General features: G+C 36.5%; 1 protein-coding gene across 1 annotated transcript in view; it reads right to left on the reverse strand.

Annotated features, from left to right (window-relative positions):
* STXBP6 (syntaxin binding protein 6) overlaps positions 1 to 15,858 on the reverse strand; it is a 110,709-nt gene that overhangs the window by 69,749 nt on the left and 25,102 nt on the right. The window contains exon 2 of the mRNA XM_040558723.1: positions 919 to 1,100. Coding sequence (XP_040414657.1) covers positions 919 to 1,072 — 154 coding nt within the window. The 5' untranslated portion in view covers positions 1,073 to 1,100. The remainder of the gene's footprint in view (positions 1 to 918; positions 1,101 to 15,858) is intronic.

Genomic DNA, 15,858 nt, shown 5'->3' on the forward strand with positions numbered 1-15,858 from the left:
TCCAACTGCTTCAAGACGTAATCCTGGTGAAATTTACCTTAATTTCAATTATAATAACCAGGAAGTATTCAAAGCATAAGCCAAATTACATTCTTAAAAGAAAAAATATAGCCAAAAATCTGTGATACCATAGTTAACCACAGGTTACTCAATCAATGAGTTTCATTTATACACACTAAAATAAATAAATGGACATTTGCCTTTATTAGAAAGGGTAAAAATATACCTAGCACAACACATGCGAAACAGACAACTACTACTACATAGTCCGTTCCACAAAACTCAGACTCTCATTAGTACTGGTTTGACTTTGGAGAAACTCAAATGAATTTCACCTGAACACATTAGCAGCAATAGATCATTTCTCCCTGTTCCCTGTGAGACCTCAAAACTGATCATTATACATCATTTTCTCCTTCAAACCAACTATTTCCTTCTTCACCCCTTTTAAAGTCAGGAGATCAAACAACAGTGGTGCTGTGTGTCATTGAACTGAAAATATTTTAACTGAAAGTTGCATATTTAAGGACCCAAAAAGTTTGTAACACAGGTGCAAATATGAAAAGAAGATATTTGCTTCAAACCAGAAATTTCAGGGCATAAAAAGCAGAAACAATACGAAGTTCAACCCTCCAAGAAAGATCTTAACATTGATAAGCAAGGACTGTTTCCAGTTACTCTATTTGTTCATTTTCTGCAGCTATGCTGTGAGAACACTTCATTTTTTAAACAATGAAACCACCTGTTCAATTTATTATATGGTATAAATATTAATAGCCTGTATTTCAAATGCTATTATTCTCTGCTTCCATTATTAAGATTCAAGTCACCCAGCACCTTGCAGCTACAGGATGACATCTAATCAGTTAATCAAAAATACCAAAACAGACAAATGGATGTCCAAATCTTTAATCTTACCTGACAGGCAGATATATGTTAAATATTCACCCTGACCCCCAGTAGCTAGGAAAGGAATCTTTTTTTTTGTTCTTCTTTTTACTTGGACAGCTCCCAGCATCCTTTCATCATGTGGGGCAAATATTTCTTTGTTGATTGCAGATTTGGCATTCATTGTAGATCAGATATAGCAGACTGACACTCTAAAAATAAAATCATAAATAAAAGTATTAGGAATTACTCCAAAGCTACATGGAAGTCCAGCTGACTTACATTAGCATCTCTGACCTTCAAATAAAGTCTTTAATGATTCAAAGAATTTACAAGAGAATTTCATGCACTTTGGGGCAGAATTTTCAAAGTAGTCACCCATGAAGTTATTTGTTGTTATCCACACAACCTCTCAAACTAGCTTAGCCTATTTTGGGCACGAGCAATCCATACTAGCACTTCAGTGTGATCCAAATTCTTCACTGAGAAGATTTCGTAACTAAATTCATTCTGCATAAAAGCTTCATTAATTCTTTCTCTGGTAACCGGTGGAAAACTCATCTGTCCCATGTACACAGAGAAAGCACTGAATGGGCAACTGAACTGAGCCTGTGGTCAAATTCATCAGCCTCCACTCTGAGCTAGGTCATACAGGCAGACAAGTAGCAGCATTCACAGAAAATATATGAAGCCTAAATCTCTGTAAGACTATTCTTTCAGGATCATTGCTTTCAGCGACAGGGCTTCCTTAAGCAGCTCCTGCAATTCTTGCAGCTTTAATACCTTATCCCCTCAACTCCTCTGTAATTACCAATTGGGCAACTGCACAGGAAGACAGCATCAGAAAAATCAGCTTAGACAAAACCACACCTCTTCATTTTTGCCAAGTAATTTTAACCCAGGTCAGTTCCTCAATTTGTTTCATCACGTAATAGCACAATCAATTTAGGAGAGACATTTGGAGAGGAAAAAAAACATAAGAGAACAGGGAAGGAGCAGGAGGGAAGCTGCTTATTCAGGCGTGTCCAGCAAAAGAAATGTGCATCTGAGCACAACTTACAGAGGAGCCTAACAAAAGAACAGAGAACTCAGTCACAGAGCTGATATAACTGATTTTATGAAGACAGAGTTATAACTCAAAATAATTCTACAGTGAAATGTGTTAATAAGTATGTAGGTCCCACTGCTAAATCTAAAGAAACTTCATAGCCAGAAACAATCCTCTTTTTTGATCCTCACATACTTTTTAAATCACTTGCCCTATAATTATTTATTCAGGGAAGTTTAAAATGAACAAGGTTTGTTTTGACTTCTCAAGCCTAACTTATTTTCCACTCTGACCGTTTTCTATTTGCTCAATGCCTGTCCTAACAAGAGCGTTCCTTATCTCCAAGAATCACCAGTCCCATGCTGCCACCACTACCTTCAGCTTTCTCCTTACTTGATCTTTTGTTTCTGTCTCTAAGTTCGTTTATATAAATAGAACACAAAATGTCTCCAGTATATCTTTTCCGGACACTATGTAAAACACATTACAGAATTTAAAATAAAATAATAATAAAAATCTCATAGAACCTCTAAATCTGTGTCAGAAATTAATGAGAAGTCTCCTGATACATTTTCATTTTTTATTACATAAGCAGCACATGCACACTTTTCAAACTTTCTAGAGGAAAGTCAAAAGATGAGTCTCTCATTTCCCTTAAATGATCACATTCAGGTCTCAACTAATGAAGCCATGAATTCTACCTGTGGGATGATACTGGCAGATGATATTTGCCGCAATTTAATCACAAGAGAAACACAAATTCTGGTCAGATTAGATAATAAATCCAAGAGAGTCATGGAACCATCATATTAGTGTACATAGAATCAGCAAAGGAATTGTCTTAGCATTTTCAGTTTCAACATTTTGTTGGTACCTATTTATGATACTTTTATGGTTTTGTTTTCAAAACCTGTGTTCATGGAGGTGTGAGAGAGCACAATTTAGTCCAAATCAAGTTAACAAGCTATTTATTTTGGGATACAAATAGAATCCTTTGCCAACACAAAAACAACAAAAACCAAACCAACCACAATAGCACACTCCAGTTTCAAAACAGTTAACCAACATTAGAGCTGTGCAAATTCTGACAAGTTGTAACATGGAGTTATTTTACACACATTCCTACAAAAAAAAGAAAATCAATTTCACTTAAAAGTGGCCCCTGTAAAAGATAAATCTAGACCAATTTCAGAAAAATAAGTTTTTGAAAGAAAGAATGCTCAGCTCCCCAAAAAGATGTGATTTTCTAACTCCTACCATGAAAGTTACCTACCCTTTAACAACAAATATCAGCGTGGAAAAAGAATCAAAAGAATAAATCTACCTGCTTGTTACTTAGAAAAGGCTGTTTTCACATTTGTGGTCATCGTACCAGAATTTTCTCCTGTTCTGTATTATGGAAATAATATAAGCATATACCAGCATGTGAGCTGTTGGCACATTAGGACTATTTTATTTATTTATTTAAAATTCAAGGTCGCTGTTAGTAACTACAGTTTTAATCACACAGAGCTCCTTCTTGCTGAGATAAAGACTGATAATCTTTACCAAAATAACTTCAATGTCAGATCTTCACAAGCTTAAAGAAATTCTAATATATGGTTCTATCGGAAAACCAACACATTCTTTCAGGTAAAAATAAACTTGTGTTACAGAAAAAGGTTCTCTAGCTAGTCACAATCTGAGGCTGTTAATTCTGCAACTGGACTGTTGGACCACTGCTTTTCTCAGACATTTTCTATGATTTATGCACTGCAAAATAAGCACGATTTCAAAAACAGTCTGTAATGTAAAGGTCTCTTTGATTAAAAGAGGATATATTTATAAATAAAGGAGTGATTGCACTAAATCCAGTGCCCCCTATTTTCAATTTTCCTTGCCTAAAATTGGTTATACCAGTAAATATTTGTTTATAGCTTCAAAGCTTTCATATAATACTTCAAGATTTAGTTTAAGGATCGTTCTCAATGTATATAGCTGTAATCAGTAGGATTTTACTGAACAGGAGGCAGGCCAAACAAACAAGAGACACTATCCAAATCCTGTTTCATAAATTTCCCAAATCACTTTGATTTGTATGCACACTGCAACTTACAGCATGAAACTAGAATAACTGCCATGTACACAGTAATCAAAATTAAATACTAACCCTAGCAGAATGAATGTATCTCTCCATGTATATACATATCCTTATCTATCAATGGAAGTGCTTTTATGCACAAAACCATACAAATCCAACTTTTAAAGACTGCCTAGCTAAACAATATCACAAGACAAATTCTCCTGTTTCAGTAGAGGCACAGAAGAAATGACATGGAAGAATCAAATAGAGCAGTTTATTGCTGCATGCTGTTATTTGCTTTGTGATTATGCTCTTTTTTTTATACATTGACCATAAGCTGTAGACAAACATCATCAGTAGACACCCAATGTTGCCCCTGACTAAAGTATGCACTCACTGCCCAGGTTTTGATCCTTCCTTCCTGAATACATGGTTTACAACAGTCTCAAATGCCAGAATAACGAGATTAATCTAATACAGTGTACTTGACATGATTTCTTAATCTAATATGGAAACCGACATTAGCACAAACAAAACAAACAACAACAAAAAACACCAACCCAACAGTTACATCCCTATGTGTAAACAGACTTCTGAGATTCAGCTGTCAGTAAGTATAGGTTGTATTGAATTGTTTCTCATAGTTCAAAAACCAGCAGCTAGGTATAAATAAGTAACCTTCTCCATATTTACTGGTGGATCTATGTAAAAGACTTTAATATAACCTTTGGTTAAATATGTAAAACATTCCAGCACTCCTCTTTTTCAAAAGCATTTTTAATACAGTATTTTTGTTTGTTTTACTTAAAAAAAAATAAGGAAGACTTGCTCAATGAATATGAGTAACTCATTTTTTTCCATCCTCCAACAAAAACCTCTGTTCATTAAAAAAAAAAGATGCTGACTGTACATGCAAGACTTCATGTAGTACATGCAAATTTATTTATATAGTAATGTTCTTGGCATTAGCTCCACGAAGAATTCAAATCATTACCAGTTTTCCACTAGTGTGTGGATTTCCACTATGTGTGGATTCAAATACTTTGGAATATGAGTATTTCTCCCCCCACTTTAACTTATGCTATTTTAATTAAGGCTATTTTGGCCATCAGAAGTCTACTGAACTTTAAAAGAAAAAAAGCAATCTAATTACAACTGAGGAAAAAAAAAAAATCTCCTTTCTCACAAAGCATAGGAAATTATTAAGAATGCCAGGAAAGCAATTCATCCCCAGACTCTTGGTGTTCGACTTAGTATCAAAGCTCTGCTGAAGACTGAATAGGGAAAATTCAGCTTCTGGGGGAAAAAAAATAAAATAAAAATTCACTCAGTCTCCTGCAGCGGCTTTTTTTCTTGCCTTCATTTTTAATTACCTGTCCAGGTCATCATAAATTTTATATGTGTGTGTATGTATGCATATATATATATATATATATATACATATACACACACATATGTAGATGTAGAAATAGTTGAATTACTGCATATTGACTTTTTATTACAATTATCTTTGTCAGAGAGATGGAAAAAGGAAGGTAGGCAATATTGCCTAGATTAAAATCAGTAGGATTGTTATCATTATTAATATGTACTGTATTATTAGTAATACATGACTGTATTATTAAGCATGTATTACTAACACTACTAGGATTTCAAACCCTGAGCTTACTTGAGAGAAAGGCCTATGCAAGTCCTGGGGCAGGGAGTTTCAATAGATTAAAAAATGTAAAAGGCAAAATTAAAAATATATGGATAACCTAAAAAATTTAAGCCATGATGTGATTTTTTTTTTCGTATCAGTTCTGGACTGTTCTTATTTTACTATTTAACAATATTTTATTGTCCTTTTTGTTTGATGCATAGAGAGAGATTCAGAATGTAGTTTGGAGGATGGAAGCCATCACTATCAATTCCAGATGTCAGCTCCCTGTGAATGTAGAGACAGACTCAAACATCCAAAATATGAAATATCTCTTCTCTTTTTGGATCCTCTTTTGGATAGATTTGGAGTGGTGGTTCCCTTTGGATTTATTTCTATATATGACTTAGGATCCACCTCTCTGCAATCTGTCCAAGAGGATCCAACTCATAAATACACATCTGTGAAATTTTAGGCAATTTATTCAGGGCTGTGAAGTGCTCCTTTTTAATCATGGAGTCTTCTCTGAATTTAATCGCATAGGTCTTACCCAACAGTTGGGGGAATCAGAATAACCCTGAGGGACTGAAGCGCTGACCTCTATAAACTGTTCCTTAACCACCCAACTTGTGGTTGTAACGGGACAACAACCCGATCTTTCCCAGTGAATGGTTCCGTTTTGTACATGACAGTTCTCATCTCAGCTGCTTGGTGCCTCAGCAAAAAAACTTGCTGGTCTCAGTATGTACTTATCTAAGGCATCCTGGATAAATTCACATTTCCTTCAGAAGTATCCATTTCAAAATCTAGGCCAAAAAAGTAATTCTGGAAACATGCTCAAATATAAAATGCCTTAAAGTAGAAAATGTTATTGCAGGCTTTCTGGGCAGTGGGAAGGCAGAGGAGTTTCTGCTCACAACATTCCTGACAGGGGCAGGGCAGGCCCTAAGGCCCTACCCCTCTGAGGCAAGGGGGATTTAAACATTTCAGTAAATGCAAGAGTCTTAGTAAAGAGCCCACACTAACCTGCCTCACACACTTCCTTTGTTCTACATACTTGATTCTGCTCAAATTATTCTAATGATGCTCTTGGCTGAACAAAGAAAATTCCATTTTCCTCCTGCGGGTGTTCACCCCAGCCATTGCAGTCCCATGGAGCAGGATGTCTGGATGCTCACCGCACCCGCAGCACTACACAAATGCCAGAGAATAGAGGCTTCCGTGCAGATTTGATCTAGTGCCTGATGTATGCTGCATCATCTGAAACCCTTCTCTGCTACAATGCTTTTCACACGGCGTTTGTATCAGTAAAACCTCCTCCTAAGAACAAGCTGACCAGTCCACAGTATATGGAACAGAGGAGGAAGTAGGAATTGAAGGTAATTCCTAAAAATATATTAAATAAAACTAAGAAGATACCCAAAGAGATCCCACGCATTCAGAAACAATGAGCTGAAATAGTTTGCTGGTCAGCCAAAAACTCAGACTGCTTTCCAGCAGCCTGCCAACACACACCTGACTTATCTTTACACCCAGATGTTTTCTAGGGCCATGCAAACAAGTGCAAAGAAAGGGAGTTGCAATATCCATGCTGAGATAATGGTACATAGACGCACTGGGGAAACTAATCCTTGCCATGCAGAATTTTAACAGTTGTAAGTCAGCAAGAAGAAATGAAAATAAGAAACAAGAGAATGAACGTTCAAAAAAAAATGTTCAGTATGTCAAGTGTCCTTGCATGCAAAGATACTGTTTAATCACAAGCAGGGATGGGCTCACAGGACAGGGTAACCACTGCAATACTGCTTACAGAGTGAAATTATGAGCAACCAACTACCGCTGGGCTGCACTGATAGCTTTAACAAACACTCAAATTTACTTTTAGCCATCCTGACAGAAGACCTCAACTTTAGACATCATTCTAAGACACCATTATTAAAGGCCCAGCTTCTTCTTAATTATCTGGTATTTACTCGCTAGAAATGTTGAGACTATGTATTTAATCATTTCCATTCATCAGAAATTTTGTATTTCTTGTTGTCTCAAACAACAAGTTTATAACATCTTTGGAGAAGCATAGCATCATAGCACAAAGACAAATAACATATAAGTCCGCCAAAACCAAATGTTAGAACATAGTTTCTAGAGCTGGTCTGCAGTAGATGATTTTAAGTTAACATTATCCTAGAAGCATAACACCAAGTTTAGTTAGCTCTGCAAACAAGGATTAAACCAGTAGACCAACTTTGCTTTAAAAAGTTGAGGTAAAAATCTTTAAATGGCTTGAAATAACAGATCATAGTATCTTCTGTGATCCCTCTATTAGTGAAAACTGAGTTTCTTTGAGAAATTTTTAATTAGTGGCAACCATTGTACAGGCCAGAAAAAAAATCTATTACACCCTAATAACAAGAGTTCAAGGCTTTTCCAAGTATTTACTGGGCAGGAGGGAACACTCTCCAGAGCTTTTGTTTGCAGTCACATTTCCAATTTACTTTTTCAAATAAGCTCTCAGTGATGAGTGGTTCATTTGAATAAAATATTAATTCTAAAATATGAAAATTATGGAATTGTAAATATATTTGGGCAGCCAGCCACTTAAGTGGCAATTCAGTCACACAAAACGTGTTTTTACTTAGCAATATAATTACTAAACAATCTGACTGCCCAATCAAGCTGAATTGGACATGAGCAGACTTCAGAGAGCAACGGCTCCTAAATCTAAAACAACAAATAAACAAGATACATCTAAAACAAAAGATAAACAACAAAGAAGCCCCTTAAATGGATCCCACAGAGGCCAGTCAAACACATGATCCAATGTCTGGTAGCCATACTGTAGGTTAGAATTACAACCCTTTACTGTTTTTAACCAAGCTATGGATTGGTTACAGGTGTTCAACAGCATCCCAGCATTGGGTTTTCTTTTTTTTTGACCCCTTAAAGCAGCCTGGTTTGAATGACCTATGACTCTCAAAGGGTTTCTAGAATAAGTTGAATGGAATGGGAAAGGACATGCTGGGTACCATACTTCATGGCTTGAGAACATGTGATGCTTTTAATGAAAAAAAAAACACACAGGAGTGGCAAAGTACATGGTTGTAATGTTTTAATGTCTAATAGAAGCAATGAGCAACTAAAATATCAATGTTTGACATGGTTCTTCACCCTAGACAGGGTGAACCTTTCATCCCAAAGGAATATGATTTAAGTTCTGTGCAACTTGCAAGGACCTATAGGTCTAAAAAGACCTAAAACATCAAGAGTTCTGAATGGTATTTACAAAGAAATGGGGATGCAAACCAGAAAGGTACTTTTGAGTCTACATCATCAAGTGCCTCAATCTGGCAGACCATAACATAACCTTTTTCAAAAAGTTCACCTAGAAGTTTTGTTTACCTCCCTCCGTCACACAAACACACACACACAAAAGCTCCAAGCACGTACTTACAATGAGAGATTACCATGGATATCACTGGAATTCTGCAAGTGGTTAACTAGGACCATGTCCACTTTTGTGCACAAGACAGAGCAGCTGTTTTCATTCCTGAGCTCTGCCCCAGTAGAGGTCTATTAAAACTGAGAGAGCAAAAGGGATCACACAACATCAATTACCCTTACTTCCACAAGACACATGTTAGCAAAAGCAGAAGATGCAGGATAACTGGGCTCTTTTTGAGACTGTCTCCTGAACTCTGCCCAGAAGATAAACAAAATTATATAGGCGTTGGTACAAGAAGGCACATGGGTGGATGGGTTACTGTATTTTCATATTAGAAGAGTCCCAGAACTGAAAGTCACAATTGTTTGAGGAGGCATTGAGTTTGAAAATAAGGAAAGAGAATACCACATTAAGCAACGCTACTCAAGCATGAACTGTTTTATTAAAGGACAACCAAGAACTGCTTTGGAACACTGCCCTTGGAATCATCTCTTTGCAATAGGAATGTTTTTAACCTCACAAACAGATTCACAGAGAAACCCAGGAACTGCCAGATGTTATAAAAAAGCCCCAGAGATACCACACTTGCATTTGTGGGAAGTTATATTTATTATTTCAGGACATCAGGACATTCATAGCAGCAAGAGCTACTACTTCCGCATAGCAACACTGAAAATCATAGTCTTAAGATGTCAGCTTAATTCTTATGACCTTTTAGACATTTTTAGCTGTTAAGACCAGTTATTAAATCTGCCTTCAGACTTTGCAGGCTGAGTTATCACAGTTCCTTCTGTCATTCCTCACAGATTTAGGCTTCCAGATGCCTGACCTCTCTAGACTCCCTCCCATGAGCTTACATCTTTTTTGGACGGCAGTCCTCAAGTCTGGACTCACAGCTTCTTTTAAGGCAAAGTCAACTGGAGGTGCTACTTCATAGATCTTCCAGTTAACATTCCTATTTATAATGAGACTACCATATGCAGATCTTTTCCAAAAGGTCAGCAAAAGACATAGATGAGAGCAAAAGCCCTCGTCTACTACATTCTTCAGATCTTCTTCTGAAGAATTACTACTACACAACTTGTTTCTCATTTGACATCTAAGTAACTCATTACTCCCACTTAACAAGAGATTTTTGTATTTACTACTTTCAGGCTATTTCTTCAATACTGTAAGATGATTTTGAATTCCAAGCCTGCCTTTCCACATTTGCAGATCTCTCTGGATTGACACCCACTGAAAGTTAGTATGCACATTCTGTGTTCCATCGTTTTAGTCATTAACAGTTTGGGAGCTAACACAGCCTCCCTTCACTCCTCCAGTTAGAACAAGAATGATACCAACTCCTCTGAAAACAGTTCTACAATCATTCTTCTGTTCCTACATCCTATGCTATTTCCATATAAACTGCATTTCCCTAGTTCACTCATGACTCATATCACATGAGACCATATCTAAGGCATCCTTAAAGTTGCAATCTATCTGCCAGTTCTAACTTACTCACATGGTCTAATACCTTATCATAGAAACAAATCAATTGAGTTCTCTCTAGTCACCTTCTAATTCCTTAAAAAATAGGTTTTATTCCATTGTTCATCAAATATGTCTGGAAAGAAAAACAATTAAAAAAATGAAATTAAAGAATTGTGGAGAGAAAGAGCAGCCCCCATTCCCTAATGAAAGAAAAACTAGTTTGAAGGACTGCCATTTGTAGTGTTCAGAGCTTCTTTCAGAGGTTTCTGTTGTTTCACAATTTATGCCCACCTACTGCATCTGTGCCGTCAGAAGCGATCAATTTCCCTGTGCCTTTTTCTTCTTTATGACAGAAAAAGTGCTTATGTGGTAGTGCAGTGAACTAGACAAGAGAATTAATCCAGGTTTAACCCAGTTTAAAAGAAGAAAAATAGTAATTAGTTTTGGTTTTACTCAGATCAGCTCCCTGACTCAATTCACTACACAGCTGATTGTGACAGCACATGGGAAGGAAAAGCAGGCATAACCCTGGGACTGCCTTAGGCACCAGCAGTGTTAGCTTGTACTGATCATGAAGCAATGATTAAAAGACAGATTCTGAAACGTCAGGAACTTCTATCAAACTGATGGAAATTTGAAATTGGCTGGCTGAAGACAACCTAAACATTTTTTTTTTTTCAAAACCAAAACTTGCAAAAAGGAATCCACAGAATTGAACCGAATAAAGAATGGTGAAACACAGGAGTTCATAGGAGGTTTCTCCTTGATAAGAAAGGAGATGTCTCAAGACAGAAACAAATTTCTTGATGTACTGATTCCATTATTTGTTGGGCAAAACAGAGGCATGGCAAAAGGACAAGCTAGAAATTAGGCTCTGTTAGCATACACTCTGATTTCTGCACTAAAATCCATCAGAAGCTGTTGCAAGTGAGAATATCCAAAAATGCTATGTAATGCTATTACTGCAGTATGTCCCATGCAACTAGAGCACATTAAGTCTGAGGAGCTACTCTGGCAAAGATGTCTCAGAGGAACACAGTTTTCCTTTATTAGCATGAACAATCACAGCTGCTCAACAAGGACGAACTCTGCAAGTACTGTTTAGCTAATTACTGAATAACCAGGTGTTAAACGGACTCATAATTTAGCATACAGGTTGCTAAAGAGATAGGAAATTACTGCAGTGTTAGCTGAAGGTGTTTTGAAGAAAAAACCTGCTTCAGCTATCTTATAGTGCTCTTGCCAATGGCTTACTCCAACCAGTGCACTTCCATACACTCTCACATAATCATGTTTCTAAAACCTTCAGTTTCATTTCTACTCACGCTGATGTAACTAGTATTGGTATAAACTGTACATTTTTTCACATTACTATCATCTATTAAATCAAATATCTTAAAGAGAAGCAGGAAATGAACTTGGGTCTCTCAGGCTCAAGATTTTCAATTTTCTGATCTGCAAACTGCAACACCCACATCTGAGGAAAAGGGAAGTAATCTCACTAAACTCAAGGGATGTTCCTTTTCTATTACTTTTAATACCAGGGAAGAGTACAAAAGCAGAGCAATACAAGGGGATGAAACATAACTCCAAGTAACTGAAGTGTTCTACTTCACCCACACAAGGTGAATCAGCTTTTTCAGGTAAATAAAAACATTTTTTCAATCACTCCAAATACATGAGCAAAAAATCACTTACTGAAAAAATATATAATTCTTTTGAATTTTGAAGAATGAAATATATCAGTACCTATTGGCTATTGTCAGAAGACTTCTTCAACCACCCAGTTCTGAGATAACAAAATCTTTGTATGGGCAGAGAGACCTCTTTAAAGCATTACACCAACATTTTACTTGAGGGAAAACAAAAACCATGCAAAAGTAGTAAACCATCTGTTAGGAGTGCCCTGATATATTCTAGCAGTTAACTATGATTTTCTGGCAAATAACATGTATTGAAGACATTTCTGACTTATTGCATACTACTTCCCACGAATCCTCCAAGAGTATCACACATTTCAAAATGGATGAGCCCAATTAAGCTTGCAAAATTCCCCAAAGTCTTACAAATTGAAGAAAACTACAAAAATAAATAAATAAATAAAATGGCTTTGTGAAGTGTTTTGTTCAAGGGATGTTATCTCAGAAATTATTAGAAACACTATCCATCTCCCTGTCCCCCCTCCAACTATGGCTGATTGTTTGACTCTGCACTCCTGACAAAATAAATGGAAAAACTACTGCAAACAGACCTTATACACTTAGACTTCTTTTTTAAATGAATGTCTTGTTTAGTCTTACAGAAAGCTAGAAAGGAAACTGTTGGCTTTTTCCTCTCCCTTGATGCTTTCATAGTTCTACCACTGATCACTGATTGCAAATTAGCATTCTATTTTAACAGATAGAAAATTTCCATTAAACACGTAGGTGGCAGAGAGAAATCATCTTGTCAGGTGATGATAACCCTTTGGAAACCAGATTAAAAAATATATATGTATATAAACACACTGCAAGATATCACAAGTGATTTCCTGAGGATATGAAAGTTTTCATCAGGTTTATGAATCTATATAAAGCAATAACTTTTAGATAAAACAACTCCTAAAGATCAGTGCTGTATTAATCAATATATGGATACCTGTACAACACACTGTAACATTTTCTAGTTCTATACTGAAATCTGAGATAAGTATTACAGTACAGAGATGCACAAGAGACGGGAACCTAAACAGCCAAAACCCAAAGCAGTAAGTTCTTTCTATCATGCTTTTACATTTTCCCAAAAGAGAGATGGTAGCATACCTTCCCCTCAATGCTTTCATTTTCAAGAATTATGTTTTACATGTCTGAACTACAATACAGCATGGCATGAGAAGGTAGACTGAAAAAAATGACACCTAAGCTTGTGTAAGAAACATCGGGGGGCAGGGGGGGTATTATATGAGAGGTCACACAACACAGAAACCCTGCAACATTCATTTCAGAAGTTTAGGAATGACTCTACGCTTCTTTCTTATAGAACTTACGTTTATAACTCTTAGGCATCTAACCATTTAACGTGTCAGTGCAGGAGGGCTGCTTTAAAACAAACCAACTGCATCTTTCAAACTGATTCCAGCCCAATCAATGTATCAGATATCCTCCCACTCACAACTTACCTATGAATAATTTACATTCTCTCTAAATGGTGGGCACAGTTATAGACCCTAAAACAACAACATCTCTCAAAACATCTTCATAGGTTTATACAAAGATAACCATAGCTCCAGAAGTACATTGAGTTTAGAAATATACATTTTCATCTGGATAAAGAATTTCTCCATATCAAATTCAGAAGTATAAAAATTAGCTACCTCCACAGCAACAGACCCTCTGCAATGGTTCTGTGCCAAAGTCAACTTAATACATCCCATATCTAGAGCTGAGCTGTAAACATTGATATTACAAAGAAAACGACATCTCCAGACTTTTTACTGCCAGAAACCATCTAACAAAACCAACACAGAAAGGCACGCTCCTTAGCAATACCCTTAGATAAAACTGCATCCAATTGAAAGAACAAGCACACAACCCACACGGTCTTATGATTTTTATCCAACAAATACTTTCTGCCAGAGCAACATGAAGAAATAGATTACATCTTTAACAAAGGCACTTGAATACAATGCAAGAGAAAACAACTGCAAGCCATGCATCCTCTACCATGGTGTTCAGACTAGAAAAGGAATCCAAGTAAATACATACATGCTTATCTTAAACGTAATATTCTTCTTTCAGCACAAACAGCTTTATGAAAAAAATCCTCCATGTGTGCAAAACCAAGACACCACTACTAAAGAGTACCAATACATAGAATAGCTCCAAGTTAGACATATCCAATTAAGGTAGGAAAACTATTTCACAAAGAAATCAATTTAATCCTGTCCTCAGCCAAAAGCTGCTTTTCAGCACCAGCTTATGCCAGTTTAACTGTGGGATGCTGCCAAATGAAGTGGTCAGCCTCCTTCATCTCTCAGCTTTTTGCTGATTCATCAGAACGCTAATCCTCTACTAAAATTTGCAGCTGCACATCATTAGTATCAACACTGGAATTTGTGAGAACATGTACTACTTCGGGCAATAATCTACAGCTCACTGTGTTAACTCAGTCTTGAAACTACACTCTCAGCTCTGCAGATGCCTTTAGAAACAAGCCTGAGAACTACACTCTTGAAGTTGAATCCTATTGCTCTTGAATCCTACACATCATCGTTTCTGAGGCATCACTTAAAATGGCCTGTTGCAATGAGCCTATAGACTCCTTTCCACAGCTTTGATTCTTCTCTTTCAATACTCCACAGAACATGTCAGCTCTACTCACACCAAGCTCTACCCACTACTACTAGACTTTGATATCTTATATTAGACAAAGTAATCTCACTTTGCTATAGACTTTTCCTTTCATATATTCTGGGACAGAGAAGCTCAAGCCAAAGCAAAACAAACAAAAGGTATCAGTAGCATTATCTCTTGATACGTAACTCCTTAAAACCACCCACCTACAAAATCAGCTACATTAAAAGAAAAAAAAAGTTAATATAATAATGAATAATCCAAGTCAAACTTCAATTTACCTTTTACTTTACTTTTTTCTCCACATGGTCAGTATTTAAATAAACATGGTTCCAGAATCCATGGAAGAATCCAGTGGAAACTTGTCCACTCATTAGACTGAAGCACTATGACAATTTATTTCAAACAAGTTCACTTTATTCTGGCTACCAAGATTTAGCAACGAAATTGAAAAACAAATTCCAAAAGTTCCAAGACCAAGGCTTATTTCAGTGCCTGGTTCATCCACGTTACAAAGAGTATTTTCACAACATTAAGTCCAAAATAAAGAAAGAGCCCACTACAGCCACCTTAACAGGTTTGCAATCTAGATATTAACTAGGCATGGTTACAGGGGAGGAAACGTGCAGATAAAACAACTATATGTTTGTCAAAATGGTGTAGGTAAAGTCAAGAAACTTACAGAAGAGGGCAATCCCAGCTTACAATGAAGAAAGGAAAAAGAGAGACACTGAGAACATCCACTGAAATATCAATAAAAAAACAGTATAATCCAAAATGCAAGAAGTACTAGATTAGGAAGCTCTTGGTAGGTAGTACAGTCGTTAAATATTTTGCCACAAGAGATTTAAAAACAATCTTTACATTCAAGATGAAAAGGTAAAGTTTTTTTTTCTTTTTTTCTCCCCCACACATCACCATCTCCTAGAAAGAATGAGAGCAGGGAAAGAGAGAACCCACACTCTGCCAGTGACA

This window comes from Cygnus olor, chromosome 5, assembly GCF_009769625.2.
Source record: "Cygnus olor isolate bCygOlo1 chromosome 5, bCygOlo1.pri.v2, whole genome shotgun sequence".
In the NCBI taxonomy this organism is placed as follows: Eukaryota; Metazoa; Chordata; class Aves; order Anseriformes; family Anatidae; genus Cygnus; species Cygnus olor.